Consider the following 25,031-nt stretch of genomic DNA (forward strand, 5'->3'; position numbering starts at 1 on the left):
ACCCACACAACCAAACCATTCCCCACCCAAACATCTTGCTTAATTCTTTGAAACCAGTGCCACTAGTTAAGCACTTGCCACTTACATAAAAAACTCTTCAGCTGGAGATCTGGAGAAGTTATTCCAAGTGACATTATTCTTGCCAAAGTAGTTGGTGCAGTTGGGTGTGTTCCAAGGATTGTCACAGTTGGTCCAGGGCAAAGTGGCCGTAAATGAACAGTAGAAGTAGTAGAGAGCCCAGGATATGATGGTATTGTAGTAAAAAGCAACATATAATGATATGATACAGATTGCGTATCCAATCCCTAAAACAAAATAAATGTTGGTAACATAGAGAAGTTCAATTTAGCAATTTTGTAGAAACTTGGCACTATTAGTGCAGCCTAAGGGACCATTCATAACAGCTTTGCTTCTATTTGCAGCTTCCAGCCTTCTTATTGCTCTGTTTTCCATAATACAAAGTCTAATTGTTTATCAGATACCTGACACACTTAAATTCAGAAACAAAAACAGAAATTGCTGGAAAAGCTCAGCAGGTCTGGCAACATCTGTGGAGAGAAGCCAGAGATAATTTTTCTGGTCATGTGTGTGTGTATACACACTTAAATTCAGTGTTACTCCTCTCCTTTCTGTACAATAGCAAAAGAAGATCATATTATTTTATTAGATCAGCTCACACTTGGTATTTCAGTTTCAATAAAGAATGTAAAAGACACAGTTACCCCTTGGTCATAAATGTGACATAGCCATGATGAATTCCAACAGGAAATTGGGAAGAAATCCTTCACCCAAAGAGTGGTAAAAATCTGGAATGTGCTGCTACAAAAGGTAATTGAGATAGAGTTACATTAAAGGGGAAGACAGAAAACGGAGAAAGAATTAGAAGAAAATGCTGATGGGGTTGGATGAAGTAATTGGAGGCATAAATCACTGGACTGAAAGGCTAATTCTGGGCTGTCCACTGTTAGTCTGTCAAACTGATCTGTTTAATTTTCCCATAGTTTTTACTTTCCTGCTGATGTTGTTCATATGGAAACTCCCCAGAATATGTGTACTGACACTGGGAGATCCCCCATGCTAAAAAAATCACACAGATTCCATCCTTTGTAGTAGAAGATATGTCATGAGTGTCATTCCTCATGGAAACATTTGTTAACGCCTAGGTCTTGCTGAATGATTTTAATTTTTATTCATTCAGGCCATGTGTGCATTGCTAGCTGAGCCACCATTTATTGCCTGTTACTAGTTGCCCTTCAGAAGGCGGTGATGAACTGATGCAGTCCATGTGCTGGAGATAGATCCACATGCCGTAAGGGTGGGGCTTCCAGGCTTTGACCCTGCAAAGTGAAGGAATGGTAATATATTTCTAAGTCAGGGTGGTGAGTGGCTTGGAGAGGAACTGGCAGTCGGCGGTGTTCACAATGTATCTACTGTCCTTGGCCTTGGCCTTGTCCATAAATTGGTCATGGATTTAGAAGGTAGAGTCTAAGGAACTGTAGTGAATTTCTACAGTACATTTTGTAGATGGTACACATTGCTACTACAGATCATCGGTGGTGGAGGGAGTGGCTGTTTATGTATGTAGTGTCAATCATGTGGGCTGTTTTGACCTGGATGGTGTCAAGCTTTTTGAGTGTTGTTAGAGTTGGGGAGAAAATGGGGAGTATTCCATGGCACTCCTGACTTTTGACTCATAGATAATGGACAGATTTTGGGGAGTCAGGAAGTGAGTTGCTTACTGCAGTATTCCTAGCCTCTGAACTACTCTGGTCGCCACTGTATTTATATAGCTAGCCCAGTCCAACTTCTGGTCAATGGTAAGCCCCCAGGATGTTGATCATACAGAGATTCAGTGATGACAATGCCACTAAATGTCAAGGGATGATGGTTAGATTATCTCTCGTTGGAGATGGTCATTGGCTGGCATTTGTGTGGCGCAAATGTTACTAGCCACATTTAAACCCAAACCTGGATATTGTTCAGGTCTTGCTGCACTTGGGAATGGACTGATTCAGTATCTGAGGAGTTGTGAAGGATGCTGAACATTGTACAATCATTATCTCCACCTCTGACCTTATGATGGATTGTAAGCTATTGGTGAAGCAGCTGGCAATATTTGGGCCTATGACACCACCATAAGGACCTCCTGCAAAGGTATCCAGGAGCTGAGATAACTGTAAATCACAACTGTCTTCCTTTATGCTAGGCATCACTCTGACCAGTGGAGTGTTTAACCTTTGGTTCCCATTCACCTCAGTTTTTTCTAGAGCTCCTTAATGTCACACTCAATCAAATGCTGCCCTAATGCCAAGGACAATCAATTACACCTCAATCTCAAATTTGGTTAGAACGAGTTGGTTTGCCTGAAATGTAATATCATAAAGAAAACTTAGCTAATGAAAGAGCAGGGCAGTCAGAAATCATTCCCTTCTATTCTTATATCTAGGACTTAACCTTTAATAATGTTGTTCAGAAATCATATGATTAGCAGCTCTGCAGACAAGCCTATTGTTTCTAGATGTTGCCCGCTCCCTCTCCTCACCACATTCTTCAGCCCAGGGATGCTGCAGACAATTTAATGCAACCAATGACTTGATGGTCATTATAGGCAAGTCAATACCTTGCAAGATCAACAATGCGACCTCCTGATCTGTGTAACTTATTTTGAGTTTGTACATTGCAATTACCCACAAGAAGACTTGAGGCATGCTGAGAGATAAAACATTTTGAACTAAAGTAGGATACACATCTGAATTCAAGTTTAGGAAGAGAGTAATTGAGTAGAAACATAATTTATTTTACTCAATAACAATGCTCCTGTGCACATTGGAAGGTCTGCGCATAACTGGAAATTAGATTTTGTTTCACAATTAAAGGAGTCTTATTAATTTTTAATTCTTGTCAAAAAGTTACTGTTCTTAAAATCAGAGTTTAAATTGTTCGGGTTACAGCTTCTGTAAATATTACTACAATGCTTGAATTGACTAATTGTTCAGTTTATTATTTCAGTTCCCTTTTCTTTGTGACTCTTTTGTTTACAAGACATTACGATTTGTTTACTGACATATGCTATAATGTTGCTACCTTTTGATGCATTCACCTTTAAATATTGGACATATCCTCTTCCAAACTGGAATGACGCCAGTCCTCTGGTATTGTCCCAAGGCCAGCTCCATGTAGAACAGAGGAATTCCCCCAAACATTGCCATTAATGTGTAGGGGATGAGAAAAGCACCTGAAATTAACCACAGAGACCAGCTCTGAAAACAGGTATGAGAAATAATTAAGTTACAGGACATTGTTCTATAAACTCAGGATAACATATTCTCATATGTACTCTGGCTACATAGGAACTGCTGACATACAATGGTAACTGTCTAACTTCTAATATTCAATGTGCATATAGCTATTGCAAGATTAAGAATGATAACTTGCTAGTGTACAATGCCATCTACTCCAATTGGTGGTAGGTAAAACACCACCATGTAATAACTAGTCCACAGTGTAATGATAACTAGCTAATGTGCAATGGGGTACATCACTGTCCCAATGTATAAAGACAAGAATCACAATTGTCAAAGACAACTAACCCAATGCCCAGTGACAATCTCTGTGGAGATATCTATCAACTTGCCGAAAGAATCATGACTAAATATAAATAGCAACTACCCAGTGTGCAATGATTATCTTATTTAGAGAACTTTTACAAAAGTTTTTCTAGAATTCATGGTATAATGAGAGAGGTTTGGTCAGCATCATTGAACATGAAGTGTAAAAGAGATATTTTGAAAGAATTATGTTTATGATACTGGAGTTTATTTTGTTTTTTCTCAAGTACAAACATGCCACTATTTCATTTAGTTTAGTCTGGTCAATGTTTGACTGGGGAACAAACATATCTTAATTTGCTGGCGTCATGTTTTCGGATTATTTCCTCTTCAAAGACTCTGATCAGTTACTAAAGGCTAGTTTACCTTTGGGATGAGTTCCGAAGGACAACAGTCTCTGCTATTTAGATTTGACAAATTACAAAGCAGAGTCTTAAAATTTTAAACAAGATTATAAATAAAAATATCCTGATTCTGAAACATGCCTTTTTAATTGTTGTGTAGGCAAACCATTCCTTTCTGGGATTTCCAGATTTAAGGGGAAGTTTGACTGAAAAGTACATGAGCCCAAAGTTGGCAGTCTGTAGTGCAAAGGTAATGCTCATCAACAAAGACTGAATGGATTCTGAAGTGTCAATTTCTGTTTGTATTTGCATGTGACATTCAGCCTGGTGCCATCAAAGCGGGGAATTTGTTTCAAAATCATCAAAATGAAGCCATCAAATAGACTGCAGTGAATCAGATTGAAGAATTCTCACAATCATAGCCCAGAGGCAAAATGCACAGAATATAATTACTTTGTCAATCATGTCACAGAGTGAAAAAGATTGGAACAAACTCCTAGGATTAAGTAGAAAGTGAAAACTCAAAAGCCAACCTTTAAAAAATCTATTGTGCACTTCTTATCATGGAATATTTCACACACAAAATATTTTTATAAGGCTAAGAGGTGTTATTCAGCAGGAATCGTAATGGTTAAAAACAAATTCAGTTATGTTTCATTCAACGAAGCTTAACATTTTGAATGGTTTTTACAGGAATGTAGAGAATCTCTTCACTTCAAATCACTGATTCTGTGCTGATTGCATTAGCAATGACAGAAGCAGGGTGTTACCGACAGTCAGTCTGGAGACACCAGAAATTCTGTCGGTTTTTTTTACACAGAAGCGATGGCGAGCGCAGACAACCGCAAACCCCGGTCAAAGATAAACAGGAATCCTGTGCTCCTGAGATGCTGCTTGGTCTGCTGTGTTCATCCAGCTCCACACTTTGTTATCAGGAATTCTGGCGTATCTCTGACGGATATATATTCATGAGGAATACAAGCTCAAAGATGCGTAGCATTCAATCACATATAAAGATACTTGTCATGGTAAAGGGAGGGAATTCGTTTCATTACCAAAAGAAGTTTAATTTCATTAAAGGCTACTCAAAAAAACCTCAAAAACTCAAAACTCCGGTGTAAAAAGGTAAAATGTTCTCTTTTAAGGTGATTTACACGTTTTATTTGCAGGTTTATTCTTTTCCATCCTACCAATGAAACTTAATACAAGTTCCAAGCAATTCCATGATTCAACTCTTGCTGTTTGGGATCTGTTTAGGTCTATATCCTGACACTGGTTTATGGGATATAGGAACCGTCACCAAGAAAACCTGGAGAAGGTTCCGGAGAGAGATCGGTAGAGTTCAACCTGGGGGTTGTTCAACGCCCCGTGAAACTCTACACCGTTTCATACGGACTGCTTCTTCAGGGAAAACTATATGGTTCTCCTATTTAGTAAAGTCAGCCAAGAATTCGCCAAATTGCCAGAAAGTTACCAGTGTTAAATGATGTGTTCAGTTTTGTCTGCCGCCAAGGATTACGCATTTACAACTCTTTGGGAATTTCTCGCCGATTCTTGCGCAGGTAAAGGAGATATGCAAATAGCATCGTCGAATGTAATTTTCCTGTTACTATTTCAACTAACACCAATCATCCGGTTTGCGCCATCTCCTAGATTTCACCCTCCTGATATTTTCTAAACGTGTTTTCATATGCATGATCCAGTTTCTCAGCCGTGATGAATCGAACAGCCACCCAATTGGCGATTCTTAATATGTTCCAGTAGGATCAGGAATAATCACTTAGCATCCATAATTAGTCCAGCATTGCTTTCACTTCTATCTCTCTATTTATCTATCCGCGCTGCCTAGCTGTCGATCCATCTACATTCTCAGCTACGGTCGAGTTTATCTGTCCATCAATCTATCCATAAAACTGTGCCTTTCTGTCCAACCTGCCAAACTGATCGAACTGTCCATTCATTATCACTGTTCCTCCATCTACCCAGCTACAAACTGTCAGAATTCAGTTATATTACGAATCCCAACATATGTATGCTCAAAGTGTTGCTGTGCAGTGCACAAACATTCCCGCGTTATTTTGTTTTATTGGGTCAGGCGCCAAAGTCAAGAACCACTGCTAACTTTAAAAGTATTTAAACAACGAACTGGCCGAGGAATAAGCCTTGGGAATAGGAAATTGACCGGGGCCGGGGGGGAGGAAGAGGTGATTTGGTTTAACAGCCAGACTATCATGAGCTAAAATCATCTTTAGGGCTTTGGGAAACTCCGAGTTTGTAGCCAATTCCATCCCGTGAAAGGAAAGATGCATTGGCACAAATATTAAGCATGTTATAAAATAACAACACCCCTAAAAATGCCTGGATATTTTAAACAACGTGAGTAGCAACATCGTTTTTTAATTTGTTTGTTCATATTAAAACGGATATAGGTAAAATAAATTATACAAAAAACCCAGAGCAATGCTGGTATCAGTTTAAATGGTTTAAAATGCACCTCAGCAATCTCTTGAATTCAGGTAAATACTTTATCCGTACAGTAATTTGTTCAGATATATTAACTAGGAAATGTGTTTGCAGACAGTTTTGTCTAAACTTTGCTAACCACCATCTTACCACCACCGTTTTGATAACAGACGTAAGGGAAGCGCCAGACGTTGCCCAGATCCACTGCAAATCCAATGACTGACAGCAGGAAGTCCATTTTCTTGCCCCATTTGTCTCTTTGGTCCGGGGTGCGGAACGGCGCCGCTTGAGTTTGGGTTCCGTGGACACCAGTGGTCCCTGGGGACTGGGGTTGCGGGAGAACCGCATATCCCGGGGAGAAGCGGCGCTCTCCTCGGGAGAAATCATTGTCCCCTAGCGTCACACAATCCCTGACCTTCTTGGCCGGCATGAGGAGCCCGTTCTTGCCCGGGCAACTCTTGGAGCGAGCGTTGGCTGAAGGGCTCCCCTTTGGGCTTTCCCTACTTTGGCCAAGGTTAATGCAGTCTTGGGTCTTACTCTGTTTGTTGCTTCCCATATGAACCTCTGACGTCCAAGTCTGATCACCCAGATACCAAGCCAACAGTGTTCTCTTCAAATCTGAATCATTCCCCTCTTTTTTTGGAATGGGAGAGGACTCCAAAAGACCCAAGCGCAACTAAAGTTCAATTCCAAATCCCTGGAGAATGGAGGATCCAGTCCCAGCTCTTGCAGCCCTCCCCGGTCGGTAATTTAAAAAAGCAACAAAACAGGCCAATACATTTAACAGGTTCCCATGACGACGTGACGTCAATCTAAACCATCCAACATCACAGGAACACCTGGAAAAATCCCCATTGGGCACAGGGACACAGGTGGGTCACTGTCGAAAAGTTGCAATTTCAAGAAGGAAAACGCAACTGCCGCTAAGCTGTCCCCATCAGCAGATCACTTCAGAGGGCTAGTGAGGAAGGAAGGTCCCTGTGACTGCAACAGCGAGCTCAATTCCACTCTGATAGAGGGTGCATCTCCGGAGAGAGCGGACAAGTGGCTTTCCTTTCTCTCTGAGCGAAGCCATAGCAACGCGAGAGTGATGCTGCAGAAAGTAGCGTTTTCCCTTTGTGTTATCCCTTCGAAAAAAAAGCGCATGCAGGTTCACTTTCCATGTACTTTTTGTCCAGGGCTTATCCCTTTTGTTTTCACCCGCAGCGTGTCATTTTATTGAAGCGCGCAGAATCGCAAGCGTTTATTGAAATAATAGGTGAGAACTTTCAAAACTATTTCCTTGGTGAGATTTTGGAAAAGACTCACGATCGAGACAAATTCTATACATTTTGTTTCTGATTTCCAGCATCCGCAGTTTTTTCGGTTTTTATTTAGGTTATATATATAGATATGTACTATAAAAATAAATACTAGCTTTTTATATATAGACATGCAACAATGACTCAGATTAATAAAAAATATTTCTTATTTATAATAATAAAATGCATCTTTCTCGTCAATCCACATATAACTAGCTTTAAATTATAAAAGCAACTTAAATCCTTGTTTGCTGGGGGTAAACATTAATTCGAGCTCCCTTTAACTTATTACGACAGCTTAGGAGTCCTAAATATATTCGACTGATGACTGGTTATCTCTATTCAAATACTCATGTTTAATAAAAATGTATTGTTGCAAGGACGCAGTTAGAAGACGCATTAACTATTAGCGCAGGCAAAATAGCGAGCAATTAAATAAAACTACGTGTAGACACTGGGACTAGAAAGGTTGATGGACAGAGTCTGAGGGGAATTCCAACAGAATAGCAAGTGAATTTTGCGATTTCTAAACATTAAACATGCAGTTTTTGAAATGATATGAAATGAAGTTTTGTTTTAGATATTTTTGTAGGCAAATGGAGCACTTTAGGGTCATAGAATTACAGAATGGCTACAGTACTGTTGGAGGCCGTTCGGCCAATCTTGTCCACACCAGTTCTCTGCATGATCAACCCTGCTCGTCCCATTGCCCAGTCCAATCCCTCGGCTTTCAATTTTTCAGGTTCCTTTTCAGGGTACGTATCATCAGTTTTCTAATAAGTTATAGTGTGCCCATCGCTGATATGTTAAAATCTACGCCTCCTCCCCAGCACCAGCTGACACGTCTCAAGCACTTAGGTCCATCTTACTTTCCTCCTGGTTAAAAATAAATTACAACTCCGTGTAATTCAAAGGGATTCGAGACTCATCTTAATGTTTCAGGAATGTTGGTCCTAGTATCTTGATGATGCAACTATTTCCCAACAACGTTGATCAAATTGCAAGGAAAATGGGAAATTTAATTTTCATATTCTGAAGAGTAAAGGGCAAAATGCCAGAAGAAAATACATTATTCCTGGTAAATTCCTCATTTAAAATGAAATCACCACTCCCGAATCCAAGCCACAACCAGCATCAGATCAAGAAATATCTCTGAATGCAAGACATCGATCGTTTAAAACGCCCGACGGAAAGTTTATTTTACACAAAATATACTTTATTCATGAAAATTATGAAAGTACACCACAAAATATTTTTACTTGAAAATGACAGGAAGTGCAATAAAATTAAACTTCTCTCCACACATGCTCCACTCTTAAGTGCCTCAACGCAACTGTAATTCTGTTAATAGTCACAGTCCAGGTCAGGCAGACAGCTCTAGAACATTCAAAAGTACTGCAAGAGCAATAGAATAGACTAAAATTAAACGCATTCCACTTGCGGGAGTATCTAAAAGTGCCCCATAGTATTGAGGAAAGAAGGATCAATGTAAACGGAATGAACATTTCCATGACACGAGAACACACTGAATCAATACCCACTCCCCCGCTCCAGCCGCTTTGATTCTCTGAGGATCGGGATTTGGGGGGCGGAGGGTGAAATTATTCGACCCCACCTCCTTCAATATTTCACCTCCTCCCCCAACTCAAACACACGCTATCGTTGCTGCTGTATTTGCACCGGGACCATTGGCGTTAATGCCGAGTGTGGAAATTTTAATCTCTTTAATCGGTAGCCAAGCACTTAGTGTATTAAAATGTTATTAAACAAATAAACCGAGAAACGGGGCAAATGCTCAGCAAGTAGAACATCACACAAAGGAGAAAATTAATATTTTGTGCTTTGCCCTCAACAGTGAAAGGTCCATACCCAAACATTGTCCTTTCTCATTCCATTCCCACATACTCCGTTACAGTTCCTCTTGCCTTTCTTTCCACTTCGATGAAATACACAGCCTTTCACACTCAAACGCTATTCGAGAACGGAATAGCACTTTGATTTGATCGTTACTTCGTTCAGTCAACGTGCTCCAACATGGTCTTATAATATGGGGAATTTTCTCATTGTCATCATTGACAAATATTTATTCGAATAAATGAGAGATCGCAATGGTAAAGAACATTTTAAAAGCACCCCCCCCCCCGGGAGAATTGAGCCCAGAGTCAGTATGGTCCTCGAAGCTTGTGAGGATTCCAGTAGATTACCTTATCGGTGATTTTGAACCTATTCCATTCTACCATTAGTGCAGTCTCACTGCTTCTTGCGAAAGCTGCAGACCAGAAAAGTCAGAAACCTCCAGGGATCTAAATTTTAATTCTTGGCTGTCAAGTCTGCAAATTATTTTCATTTCCGAAAAATGACTTCTTAAAATTATTCTTGTCTTTGCGTTGCATTAAATCTGAAATATAAACGCTCAAAGCCCTGAAAATGCCCATTTTGCAAACATGTTCGGGAACATTTTAGCAACTTCTGTCTGTGCGGGTGTGACAGAGATACTCGGTGTGAGAGTAACAGAACCTTTAGGGCACCGAAGAGACCGTTCAGCCCATCTGCACAGAGAGAAGTGTCATACCGGACTCGAAACATTAACTCCTCCCCTCTGTCCACAGAAGCTGTCAGGGTTGTTGAGTTTCTTCAGCTCTTTTCTGTCTCTTTTCGAAGCTCCTTCAGGTCTTCAGCATCTGCAATACTTTGCTTTAAATGATGAAGTACCATCAGACAAGGCATATCTTCTCTGTTGTGTAACAGCATCATATCAACATTAAAGTACATCATTCACATCTGACACATCAGAAACTCAGGGAGATTCGCAGTTACTGTTTAATAATTAAGGTGTGGATTCAATTTCATATAATAGAGTAATTTGGGGCATTTATGTTCATGTATGGGATCTCAATGGAATTTAAAACACAGTAAATGGGTACAAGTTAGTCAAATTCTGTTCCTAGTAGAGTGAAATTCATAAGCTAATGACAAATCCTGGACTGGCTCCCATTTTCCAGGATTACTCATTCTTAGAAGACCACATCAAGCTGCCACAAATGAGCTCAAACCTGTATCCCTGGGGATCCCTCCAGTGGTGCAGTGGTAGTGGCCCTACCACTGGACCAAGAGGCCAGGATTCAAGTGCCACCTGCTTCAGAAGTCTGTAATAACATCTCTAAACAGGTTGATTAGAGAAAAAGAGTCACATAAATTAAAAAAACACAGATTCACTAGTTGCTTCTTAGCCTGTTTATTTTGCAGCACTGTGGAGTCCATTGATCATGTATACACTGGTTGGGTATTTGCTGTCACAGCCGGCTGTGGAGGGGCTCACATCTGACTGCCTGCCTCTCCTCTGCCACTATATTTATGCCTGCGCGTCTTTGGAGAAGAAGCACACAGTGTCCAACAATACGCAATGCCTTTGGAGAGAGGTGGGCACTGCAGGAGCTAAATTATCTTATCTCCCCTTCCAACTCCATTTTGATTTAGCCAACCCCCTCCTCCTCTCTCCACCTCTCCCTCACCTTCAATGGTTTACATTGACCTTAACAGGCTTTGTATGTAAAGTAATTAATTGGGAACGTGGATGATTTACTGGTAGTGGTTAACAGATGGAAAAAAAACCCACAGATGATTTGGTGATGGGAAAAATGTTCAATGGTGTGTATGAGCACTAGTGAAAATAAAAGTAGTCCACTAGTATAAGGGTACTTATCGTGCAATGGTAGTGTCCCTACCTCTGGGCCCTGGGTTCAATTTGTACCTACTACAGAGGTGTGTCATAACATCACATCTAGTCATGCCACTACACTATAATTAGAACTCCAGGCTAATGTTCTGGGCACATCGGCTTAATCCCACCACAGCAGGTAGTGAAATTTACATTTACTGAAAAAAAGCCAACCACGAGTGATCATGTAACATTGCCAATCGTTGTAAAACAAAATGGATCCACTGGAGGGCTTTTGTGAGACTGTGGGCGTGTCCAGGAGACCTGAATACAAGTCCCACCTGCGGCTGAAGTGTCTCATAACATCTCTGAACAGGTTCATGAGAAACTAAAATCTGAGCAAGATGAATGGACAAGGGTTTGGGAGAAGGCTGCTAGACATGTGAATTTTGACATAAAGTTATATCAACTTAGACAGTAAATGCGCCCCAGTCCAAAAGGGTTTGAATGAAAGAATGACAATTATACCGATAAACAAGCAGACATATAAGTTAGACCAATGTTCAGGGCAAAAGGATCAAGCAACCTAACTGTCTCATGTTCTCATGTAGTGGCACCCTCATTTATCTAGTTTAATCCTTCTATAAATCTATTATTTTATGGAGAAAGTCTTGCAAGTTCATCAAGGTTGTTTACCAGACAAGGGATGTGCTCAGAGATAATGGGAACTGCAGATGCTGGAGAATCCAAGATAACAAAGTATGGAGCTGGATGAACACAGCAGGACAAGCAGCATCTCAGGAGCAGAAAACCTGACGTTTTGGACCTAGACCCTTCATCAGAGAGGATGTGGTCAACCATGTGTTGGCACCAAATGTAAATCCCAATTCATCTGTTTAACTTAAACAATAGAGAGATCAAAGGAGTAGATTGGGCCACAGCACAATTGGATAGGGGTTACTTGTAAAGTTAGAATTGGTACTGTATTCTGGAAATATCATTTTCTAGTGACAGTCTGCATAAAACTTGAGCCAAATTTAATGATCGCACATTTACACTTTTCTCAGAATGTTATTTGAATATCTTGTACAGGCTGTTTGGTCAGTAGAACATGAAATAAATGTTGCCCAGGCAATTTCGGAATTAGATTCACTAACTTCCTGGAGAAACAAGTATTACCTTGTAAATTTATATATAACATACAGACCATGTGCAGGCAAATGAGATTAGTTTAGAATGGCATCATGGTTGGCACAGATGTGGTGGGCTGAGGGGCCAGTTCTATATTCTCAGCATAAATCACAAAATTATTCAAGCATGTATCCAATTTTTATTGTGTCAGGGATCTTTCTGCATTGCAAAATTTGGAGTTCAAGATGCTATGTCATAAATTATAGCTTTTCATCCACAACACTTTTCATTGTTCAGTGCACCTTTTCCAAAGGTAAAATTGTTTTGCTTTCTTTTAGCAACATTTTGTCCCCTGAAAGATGTCCCAAAGTATTGAAACTTACGACAAATTATTTTGAAATGCTCGTACTGCTGTAGATTATAAGGTGCTTTAAACAGCAGAAGTGATGGATCCCATTTCAGCACCACTTTGTGGAATGTAAAAATGGATAGCAAACATTTCACAGATTTTTAAAAGTGAAAAGTTTTTATAAATGGGTGTTGGTCCCCAAGAAAGTGAGACCAGGGAGTTAATAGTAGATAGTAAGGAAATCAGTGCAGTGTTCGTGTAACAGTAACATCTCTGGACTAATAATCCAGTAACATCTCTGAACTAATAATCCAGAATCCCAGGCTAATCCTTTGGGGACATGCACCGTAGCAGATGGTGAAATGTAAATTCAATTTTTAAAAATGTCTTGAATAAAATACTAGTTTATTAATGACTATGTTGCCACTGTCTCAAAAACTCATTCTTGACCTTTTGGGAAGGGGATCTGCTGGCCCACATGTCACCCTGGGCCACCAAATAATTGATATAAATTTCAAAAAGTTGAGACCTCAGTGTAGACCTCTGCAGAACTCCACTTGTCTCATCCTGCCAATCACTCAAAGAGCCTGTCTGCTTCCTGCCGGCCAACCAGCCAATTTTCTATTCATGCTAATATCTTATCCCTATATCACAAGTTTCTTTATCTACTATAACCTTTGATGTGGTACCTTGCCAAATGTCTTCTGGAAGTCCAAATACAATATCTGGACTGGCTCCCATTTACCTACAGCACTTCATACTCATTTAGTGAACTCCAATAAAATGGTAATCATAACTTTTCCTTGACAAAACCTGTTTCTCCTGTTTTCTGTTTTCCACCTCACTCCTTTCTTGATCATTTTGATGAGGGGAGTAGCTAAATTTGCAGGTGACACTAAAATAGTTAGCAAAGTACGTTGTGAAGAAGACACAAGGGATTTCTGGTGGGAACAGATAGGTTGAGTGAGTAGGCAAAAATTTGGCAGATTGAGTATAATGTAGGAAAATGTGAAGTTGTTCAATTTAAGCAGGAAAAGTGAAAAGTTTTACTTGAACAGGGAACAACTGTGGACTTCCACAGTACAGTTCTGATCGCCTGATTTAAGGTAGAATGTAAATGTGTTGGAGATATTTCTGACTAGGTTTGCTAAATTGATACCTGGAATGAATGGATTATCTTATAAGCATTGGTTGGTCAGGTTGGATTTGGTTTGACTGGGGTTTAGAAGAGTTAGAATTCACTTATCTATTGTGTATAAAAATGTGAATTGTAAAATTCTTTTCTGTTATTATATCTTAATAGCATCATTAAGCAGAGGCTAATTCTAATTTAGTTTGTTAGTCACAAGAGTACAACACTGAAACTCCCTGCTCGTGACATTAGTTTATTACAGTGGCAGTGAGAAGAAACTCGTGATGAAGCATTTACCGCTGCATTGAAATCACTGCAGCTGAGCTCCTGGAAGATCAAATGGTTCATGAATGAATGTTTACATTATACAGCACGCTGTTCTATTTTTAATCTAATGACATTTTACAAAGCCTTGTTGATTTCATTTGTGATTTGTCAGTTGAATAAATTCAGTCTTCCTTGTTTCGTGATCATGAGAAAAGAGTCCAGTGGAAAACTGTGCCCATTATTCACAATAGAACTTCGTTATTGACAAAAGCAACAATGTTCTGAATGATAGCAGGTGCCAAACTGGTATAGATTACAGACACAGGCCTCTGTAGTGTTTACTTTTTGGTGGACAATTGAAAGCTTTTGCACATTTTATTTATTCTTCTCCATTTTTGTTCAGTTATCTTGTAAGTGCAAAGACTCTTTCACATATTCACAGTCCTCTAGAAGCTTCAAAATAGCAGCCTTCATCATGTGTATGAATATAATCAGCAGCAGTAGGATCATGGGGACAGCATGCAAGCGAGGCCCAATTCTCCCACATGTATGCAACTTCCAAGAGGATTCAGTGTCTTGCATTTGAGATCACTGGCTGATTTCCCCTTCTTTAACACTTAAACAGGAGGTCATATGATGTAGTGGGTAGCACCGCTGACTTTGAGCCAGAAATTCTGGGTTCAAATCTCAATGCAGAACTTGATAACGAAGGGAGGCATCTTCATAATGCAGCCAAAGAGGTGGAGGAACATCTTGTTAATCTTTCTGACCTATCCCAATGGCAGTTGGCAAGCGTGGGGATGATTTCCAGTCAGCCTCATGGCAGAAAGCAATTGAAACCTGTACCATCACTATCCAACTACAACATGCTTATAGAAGTTTATAGCAACGTGGATCCCTTGGGGGCCTGAATATCTTCATTAGCTGAATAGCCTATGTGGATCAAATTGGCACCAACAAAACAAAGTTTGATATTCGGTCTGGCTTGTGTAGAATTGAGACCTACCTCTTTGCTCTATCTTTGGTGAAGATTCTGGCAATGTCCTTTGGATGCTTTCTAGTAGGAAGCTCAAGAAGAAGAACTCTTCAACAACTAGCCGATCGCACTACTCCTATCTCTACTAAAGCTGAGGTGATCTAACTACAAAACAAAATCAAAGTTGAAGTCTTCGAGTCTGAATGGTTGAATATTATGCAGTACATGTTCCATTTGAGATATTAGGGGAATATTTTTCATTTTATATGTTTTATTTTACAATTACAGTATTTAGAAAATATGTTTGAAAGTATTGCTATCCTTGTTAACACCTGAACGTCTATTCATGACACAATAAACCATAAAAAATTTCAGAAGTTAAGAAATTATCAGTACAGAAATAATACATAAGTACAATAATAAATTACAGACTAGACTGACTTGAGGAAGTTAACTTGACACATCCACCTGGAACAGAAGTACAGTCTTACATTCACAGAACTGAAATTTCCTAACTTGTTGCTGAGCTTTTGATTTCACAGAACTTTGGGTCACCAGACCCGAAACATTAACTCTGTTTTCTCCTTCACAGATGCTGCCAGGCCTGCTGAGCTTTTCCAGCAACTTTGTTTTTGTTCCTGATTTACAGCATCCACAGTTATTTTGATTTTTATTTTGTTTTCACATGTACCTCACATCAATCAAAGTGAACAACTATGTGACATCAAACTTAATATTTCCCTTTACAATTTAACCTAGTATCTTGTTCCATATTTGTTTTCTGCCATGTAGTATCTTATCTGCAGCATTACTCATGAATATTCAGCCCAAGTACTTGCATAATTCAGAACAACAGAGGGCAGTGCGATAAGACGTGATAATCTTTTGAATATCACATCTGACATTTCCAGGAAACTCCAACATGTTGACATATTGATGAGTCATATTTCATCTCATCCCACCATTAAAATATTTTCTTTCCCTTTTCAGTTGTCATACATCATGTATCTGAGCAGAATAATATAGGCAACCTGTTTCCTGCTTTTGCACAAAACTACTTTGCATGTGGCTTCTTTGGTTGTGTGAGGCTGGATAATTTATCTCAGTTATTTGGAGTCTCCTCTTATAGAATTATCCCATATCCACTCAGTGGCTTCTAAAGAGGACGGAAGCTCTCATGGCTATTCAGAGGCTCTTCAAAACACAATAATTCTTTCAGTGGCTCCATGTTGCATTTTGCTTGATATTTTCTCCCCATGAAGTGCATTAGAACATTTTATTGTGTTGAAGGCACAATGCAAATGCAAGTTGTTCTGCTACATGACAATTAACATACAAATATATTCAATGCAGTTTGGTTTGACAGTTACTTTAGTAGTGTCATTTAAAATATAAGGGTTATTAATGGTACTGGGATTAGCTGCTGGAACTGTCAGGCAGATTTGACCTATGCTCAAATTAACAGATTGCCATAATATTTGACATATTGACATGATTTCATTAGCAGGATGCCTGAATTAACTTAAGAGTCTGTCCTGCTCTATTGTGTCTCAGTAAAATTGTCTATTTAATAATTAGTGATTTATTTTTACTGGGGCAAAATGTGAAGCAAAAATTAGATCAATTAAATATTGTGAAAATATGTTGTTTTAACCCTCTCATTAGCATGGTCTCACACTTTTGAAAATGTGCTTCTTCAGACCTGTCCCCACTTCAGGTGGAAAAATGTTGGAGTTGCAGATGAGGTAGATCCTGGGTAGAATGTAAGTGCACTCCAAATTGTGGTCCATGACCTTCATCTAATTAAAATTTTAAGTCAACATACTGAATTTGTAAAGCATCCACCCTCACTTTTTGACAGATGCATCAACCTAGTCAGAAACTCAAACATCAAAACTTACACCTGCACTTATTTCTTATCATATCTTTACAGGAAATTGCTAGAAAATCTGAAACGAAGACAAACGAGATGAAAACATAGATCCCAGTGCTGCAATTGCTGGTTTTCTTGATCAATTTCAGCAAGGAATTCCACACGTTCAGTTTATTCACTACTTTCCCAGATCTGTTAGAAATCAGGTTTAGAGTTCAGCAATTTCAGCAAACTTACTAAGTCAAAGATTTTGCCGATTCATCTGAATTCCTTTGTGATTATATCAATATTATCAGCACTTCTCCATCTCTAGTTTGTCTTTTCACACACGACTGACTGGAAAATGGACTAAAAAATTCAGATAATTATTCACTCTTGGTTTTTTTTTGACAACTCCCAGTGTGGTACTGAATTATACAAATCACGTCTGATCCTTTGTCCGTGTTGAGTCAGCTGGCTCAGCTGGCATAACAGCGGGGTATGCTGCAATTAGCCTCAGTACCATTTGGCCAGAGAGAGGGGAAATCATCAAGAGTGCGTGCTCCCAAAGTGAGTTAGTTACTCCTGTTGAGAATGTATACATGTGAGTGTTGGAAGAGTACACGTTTGGTTTTAGATATGACCGTGACTATAATTGAAAAGCTAATTGACACGCATTGTAAGCTCATACTTGAAGATTGGGTTCAGTGTCCTCAGGAGAAACGTTAAAAATGAAAGAGTACCATTTGGTAACATACTCCAGTTTCATTCGAAACCAAGCAAACGTTTTTCATTTGAGCTTTAGTTTTAAAAAAGCACACGTTTTGGATTGCGGGAAGAAAGTGAATCATCTGGGATGTGTAAATCCATTTCCTTTCTGTCACGTCATCTGATCCTGATATAATAAATCCAGCACTGTTTGGTGTTCCTAAACGAATAGAAACTTCTCGGGATAGATTCAGCAAAGCCGCAGTTTGACCTTTTTAACACAAAATGATTTGTTGATCTTAGGTTGTTGAGTCACGCGAATGTAGGACAGGAGTAGACAGTTTGTCAGGCTGTACTGGAAAAATTGCGTGTAGGCTGGATCTTTCATTAGACGAAAGATGACAGCTCAGCTGGAAGGAAGGGATGAGAAGAAGTATCAGACTGATTAACAGCTGGAGAATAAAGCACACGAGAAAAAAAGTTTACAGAAATGGCTTTCTATCTGTTGTAAAATAAACAACCAAGGAGTTATTCACAAGAATAAAGATTAAGGATGTAAGGAATCTGTCTGGTGTTTCTGCTTTTGCTTCTCAAGGTGCACACTCAATTCATAAAAGTTTGACAGTGTATCATGTAATATCAAATTTTAGCTGTTATATAAATGCAATACAGTTCAAACTTTTCAATGCAGCACATGGCACTAAATATTAAGCATTATTTACAACAAAATTTGAGTTTTTTTACCATATACCTGAAGAGTTTTATTCAGTTTTCAGAATTGGTGTAGAATGGCTGGCAAACCTTAAAAAACTGTCTATTTCTGATTAAACCCCTTGGGTAATTGCCCAATGCTGTATGGTACTACATTCCTCAGCCCATAAACCTAGAGCTTAATATGAGTGAACTGATAAAGTTTCTACCAAAAAGTATGCCTTATTCATAAAATTTTTAACAGTATATTACAATTTGTTTGAATTTGATGTTACACAACATGCAATGTGGTTCAATTTTTCGCACTGCAGCATGCAGCACTCTGAAGCTTTACAGTACATCAAAACAGGTTGTACTTGCAAGATAAATTTCATGTCAAACATTCTGTGGTGCATAAAGCTAGAGGCATTTTACATGGATACCAACTACTGTGACAGAAGGACTTGCACTATGATCTTTTCATATATGCAATAGCTGCTCCAAGCTTTAGTGTGTCCAGCACACAATTCTCAAACCTTGGAATGTACCAGTCTGCAACATTCAGTTGTTGGCTGCTTTCTCCACAGGAAAGCCAACATGTTTCAGGCAAACAAAAGGGTAGCTTTCCCCATGTGTGGCATGGTAGCTGGGTAGTTAGCGCTGTTGCTTCATAGTACCAGGGATGCAGGTTCGGTTTCAGCCTTGGGTGGCTGCCTGTGTGGGTTTCTTCTGGGTACTCTGGTTTCCTCCCTAAGACGTACAGTTCAGAAGGACTTGCCATGTGAAATTGCCCTGTAGTGTTCAGGGACATAAGCAGGCTAGGTGTATTAACCATGGCAAATTTGGGGATAGGGTAGGGGTTGGTCTGGGTTAGAGCCTCTTTGGAGAGTTGATGCAGGGCTTGATGGGTCTCTTTCTGCACCATAGGCATTCTATATTGATGGTCCTACAGTTGATCTTTGTCCCTACTTTGTTTAATGTATTTTTGTGGCTTCTCAAAATAAAATGAAAATGCTTTACAGCAGCCAACCTGTTAATACTCCTCAAGATCTGAAATGTTTCAAACAACTTGCCTCTTATCTTGTTAACTTCAGTGGAGGCCAAATTTGCTTGTCTAGTCTTTCCACATAAGACAACCTACCCATTCCATGTTAACAAAGTGTGGAGCTGGATGAACACAGCAGGCCCAGCAGCATCTCAGGAGCACAAAAGCTGACGTCTCGGGCCTAGACCCTTCATCAGAGAGGGGGATAGGGAGAGGGTTCTGGAATAAATAGGGAGGGAGGAGGAGGCAGACCGAAAATGGGGAGAAAAGAAGATAGGTGGAGAGGAGAGTATAGGTGGGGAGGTAGGGAGGGGATAGGTCAGTCCAGGGAAGATGGACAGGTCAAGGAGGCGGGATGAGGTGGTAGGTAGGAAATGGAGGTGTGGCTTGAGGTGGTAGGAAGGGATGGGTGAGAGGAAGAACAGGTTAGGGAGGCGGGGATCCCAGAACCAGCCCAGCTTGTCCCCGCCTCCCTAACCTGTTCTTCCTCTCACCTATCCCTTCCTCCCACCTCAAGCCGCACCTCCATTTCCTACCTACTAACCTCATCCCACCTCCTTGACCTGTCCGTCTTCCCTGGACTGACCTATTCCCCCCCCCCCCACCACCTCCTCATCGATACTCTCCTCTCCAACTATCTTCTTTTCTCTCAATCTTTGGTCTGCCTCCCCGCCTCTCCCTATTTATTCCAGAACCCTGTCTCATCCCCCTCTCTGATGAAGAGTCTAGGCCCGAAATGTCAGCTTTTGTGCTCCTGGGATGCTGCCTGGCCTGCTGTGTTCATCCAGCTTCACACTTTGTTATCTTGGATTCTCCAGCATCTGCAGTTCCCATTATCTCCGATACCCATTCCATGTATTAGTTTGGGTCAACCTTTGGAATTCTTTCATGCATTTACATCTTTCCTGAAATGAGGTGACTAATATGGTGCTAAATACGTCAGATGTGGTTTTACTTAGAACTAAGTCATAAACACTGTATGCTGTATTCCATTCCCCTTGCAATTAATCATAACATTCTGTTAGCTTTCCTAAACAGCTCTAGAGGATTACAGGCAGGCGAGGAAGGAGCTCAAAAATGGTCTGAGGAGAGCCAGGAGGGGGCATGAGAAAGGCTTGGCAAAACGGATTAGGGAGAACACAAAGGCATTTTACACTTATGTGAGGAATAAGAGAATGGTCAAAGAAAGAGTAGGGCCGATCAGGGATAGCATAGGGAACTTGTGTGTGGAGTCTGAGGAGGTAGGGGAAGCCCTAAATGAGTTTTTTCCTTCTGTCTTTTCAAAAGAAACAAACTTTGTAGTGAATGAAACCTTTGAAGAGCAGGTGTGCATGCTGGAATGGATACAGATAGAGGAAGCTGATGTGCTGAAAATTTTGTCAAACATTAAGATTGACAAGTCGCCAGGCCCGGACCAGATTTGTCCTCGGCTGCTTTGGGAAACGAGAAATGCAATTGCTTCGCCACTTGCGAAGATCTTTGCAACCTTGCTCTCCACAGGAGTCGTACCTGAGGACTGGAGAGAGGCAAATGTAATTTCTCTCTTCAAGAAAGGAAATAGGGAAATCCCCGGCAATTACACACCAGTAAGTCTCATGTCTGTCGTCTGCAAGGTGTTAGAAAGGATTCTGAGGGATAGGATTTATGACCGTCTGGAAGAGCATGGCTTGATTAAATGCAGTCAACACGGCTTTGTGAGGGGCAGGTCATGCCTCACAAACCTTATCTAGTTCTTTGAGGATGTGACTAGAAAAGTTGATGAGGGTCGAGCTGTGGATGTGGTGTGTATGGACTTCAGCAAGGCATTTGATAAGGTTCCCCATGGTAGGCTCATTCAGAAGGTCAGGAGGATTGTGATACAGGGGAACTTAGCTGTCTGGATACAGAATTGGCTTGCCAACATAGACAGCGATTGGTAGTAGAAGGAAAATATTCTGCCTGGAAGTCAGTGGTGAGTAGTGTTCCACAGGGCTCTGTCCTTGGGCCTCTACTGTTTGTAATTTTTATTAATGACTTGGATGAGGGGATTGAAGGATGGGTCAGCAAGTTTGCAGATGACACGAAGTATGGAGGTGTTGTTGACAGTACAGAGGGCTGTTGTAGGCTGCAGCGGGACATTGACAGGATGCAGAGATGGGCTGAGAGGTGGCAGATGGAGTTCAACCTGGATAAATGCGAGGTGATGCATTTTGAAAGGTCGAATTTGAAAGCTGAGTACAGGATTAAGGATAGGATTCTTGGCAGTGTGGAGGAACAGAGGGATCTTGGTGTGCAGATACATAAATCCCTTAAAATGGCCACCCAAGTGGACAGGGTTGTTAAGAAAGCATATGGTGTTTTGGCTTTCATTAACGGGGGATTGAGTTTAAGAGTGGTGAGATCTTGTTGCAGCTCTATAAAACTTTGGTTAGACCGCACTTGGAATACTGCGTCCAGTTCTGGTCGCCCTATTATAGGAAAGATGTGGATGCTTTGGAGAGGGTTCAGAGGAGGTTTACCAGGATGCTGCCTGGACTGGAGGGCTTATCTTATGAAGAGAGGTTGACTGAGCTCGGACTTTTTTCATTGGAGAAAAGGAGGAGGAGAGGGGACCTAATTGCGGTATACAAGATAATGAGAGGCATAGATAGAGTGGATAGCCAGAGACTATTTCCCAGGGCAGAAATGGCTAACACGAGGGGTCATAGTTTTAATCTGGTTGGAGGAAAGTATAAAGGGGATGTCAGAGGCGGGTTCTTTACACAGAGAGTTGTGAGAGCATGGAATGCGTTGCCAGCAGCAGTTGTGGAAGCAAGGTCATTGGGGACATTTAAGAGACTGCTGGACATGCATATGGTCACAGAAATTTGAGGGTGCATATATGAGGATCAATGGTCGGCACAACATCGTGGGCTGAAGGGCCTGTTTTGTGCTGTACTGTTCTATGTTTTATGTTCTAAATATTTGCTAGTCCAGCATATTAACCTTTTGTGACTCTTGCACAAGAACATACAAATTCTTCTGCACCACAGAACTCTGCAATCAAAATTTAGGCAACAAGCTTTTTTTTATTCTTTCTGCCAAAAATTGAAAATTTCACTTTTTCTCCTCCTTTATTCTTTCTCAGAATGTGTGCATCACCAGCAAGCCAATTGTCGGCTTGCTGGGCCACTTCAGAGGGCAGCCAATTACATTACTATATTTTGGCCAGACTAGGTGAGTAGGTTAGGTAGATGGTAAATTATTCTTCTTGAACCATACTTCTTTTTACAACAATTAATTGTTTATTTATTCCAGATTTATTAATTGAACTCAAATTTAACCATCTACTATCAGGCCCATCATTAAAGCTATGTCTTCAGAGCATTAGCCTGGCTCTCTGGATTACTAACCCAGTGACAATACCACTGTGTCACTGTCAACATTCATTTTACCTATCAATATCTTTTTGTAGCCCCCCTACACTCCCTTCTCAGCACCTCTTTGTTTGTCAGCAAAATTTGACAAGCATGTTTTTCATCTCTCCACTTTATTCATTTATAAAAATTGTAAATAGTTGAGATCCCTGTATCAGTCCCTCTAGCACACCATTCATTACTTCCATAAACTTTCATATGGCACTTAATGAAATGCCTTCTGAAAATCTAAATACTGTATATTTACCTTTATTTTGTTTTCTCAAAGAACTGCATCAGATTGAATATTGCTGAAAAATGATACATTTTCTCAAAACTTTTCATCTTGCACTTATCAGAGCATTTCACAAGAATAACAGATCAAGGAGAAAACCAACATTGATACTACATGAAGAGAAAGTGGTTGGCAAGTGGTATCTGATTGATAGCAGTTTTGCCATGGAAAATGTGCTCAATACTGCTGCTTGACAGTGAACAGCCAAACTTTGTTTACATTTTAAACTAGGTAGGTCAACTCAGGTTGATTAGTCCATTGCCTTGAGAAATGAACCAGAAAGTGGCTGTTACCTATTCTGTAAGCTGAACCAGGTACCATGTTCTTTCTGTCTATAAACTCTCTCCCCAATCTGTATGAATGTTGGTTTTCCTCTTTAATTTGTATTCTTGTGAAATATCCTGATCTGTACAAGACTGAAAGCTTCAATAAAATGTGCCTTTTTCTAACAGATTGATGTCCCATTGCAAAGCCCTGGTGCTTCCATCTGATTACCTTGAACTTATCAAAACACAATGCCATGTAACTTCAATAAGAATACTTGCTGACATTTTTCTGGTACAGTAACTGTAATTTTTAAAAATTCTCTCCTTTCTTTAATTTCATGACTTGTGGCTGCTTCTGGGTATTACCCACATCCTCTAAGTGAAGACTGATGGAAAATACCTGTACAGTTCACCTGTCATTTCTTTATTTTTCCATTATCAATTCTCCAGTCTCACTTTCTATGGGACCAATGCTCTCTTTGGTAATTTTTCTTTAAAAAGTATTTATAGAAACTCTTACCATCTGTTATTATATTTCTGGCTAGCTTCTCTCATACTCTAAATTTTCCTTTCTCATTAATTTTTTTCAGTAATGCTTCACTTTTTTATATACTCTACCAAACCTTCTGACAGATATGAAAACGGCCCCATTGCACTGTAACAAAATGCGTCTACATCAGAATCATCGAAAGACATTGCCACATAAAAGAATTCAAATGATGTAAAAATGCGATATGTGGAATGTGCAAATACAAGTAAAGAAAATGCAAAGACACAAGTTGGTACATCCATGTGAGACCGTGTATTTTTCACACCTGTTATTGTTATGGCTTCTATGAGTGATATTATTCGATTGTACCAGAGTGTACACACATATAGGAAGTAAAGAAAAACACAAGCAACCCAGAGATCATCTACAATCTCCCCGAAATAAACTTCACACAAGCAGTTAATCCTGCTGTGGGAAACACAAAATCTCTATGATCACCAAAGATCTGCAAGCAGAAGGTTTGGTTGTGGAGTTAAAGCAAGTCTGAAATTCTGTAGGGACTATCCTGATGGCTCATGATCCTATATCTGTGGAGGTTTTGCTACTTTGCCACTGAAGTTGCAGTATGAGGTTGACAGAATTGTCATGGAATTTCTAGGCCATAAAGTATAAAGTGAAGGAACATTAAAGGAGACAAGGAATTCTAAGTTTTCTGGCAATTGAAAAGGATGAATTATTACTGTATGTATCCAGATGCCAATGAAGATATAACTACTTAAACAAACATATTGACAAATGTGTGCACCCAAGTGTTCAAGGATGCCCAAACACATACAGAGTTGACATGTCTATACCGGACGGTATGTAATGGTACATAAAAGAGTTGGTGAGAGAATTTGCTTTTTCAAGTATTATATAACTTTTATTTCTAATCAAAACACAGTTCATCACCATGCTGAAGGGCCTAGAGATTTCCCAATGTCATTTCAGATTAAGCATCAACATTCCCACATCTTACACATTATGACAGGTTAGAGCCGAAGGTAAGCCTGCTGTCAGATGCTCAGCAATCGAGGAACTAT

At 40.0% G+C, this 25,031-nt stretch overlaps 1 protein-coding gene across 1 annotated transcript in view; it reads right to left on the reverse strand.

Annotated features, from left to right (window-relative positions):
• Positions 1 to 25,031, reverse strand: part of slc6a4b (solute carrier family 6 member 4b) — an 81,217-nt gene that overhangs the window by 32,363 nt on the left and 23,823 nt on the right. The window contains exons 3-4 of the mRNA XM_059654972.1: positions 3,101 to 3,235; positions 86 to 305 (exon numbers count right to left, since the gene is read on the reverse strand). Coding sequence (XP_059510955.1) covers positions 86 to 305; positions 3,101 to 3,235 — 355 coding nt within the window. The remainder of the gene's footprint in view (positions 1 to 85; positions 306 to 3,100; positions 3,236 to 25,031) is intronic.

This window comes from Stegostoma tigrinum, chromosome 26 (genome assembly GCF_030684315.1).
Source record: "Stegostoma tigrinum isolate sSteTig4 chromosome 26, sSteTig4.hap1, whole genome shotgun sequence".
Taxonomy (NCBI): domain Eukaryota; kingdom Metazoa; phylum Chordata; class Chondrichthyes; order Orectolobiformes; family Stegostomatidae; genus Stegostoma; species Stegostoma tigrinum.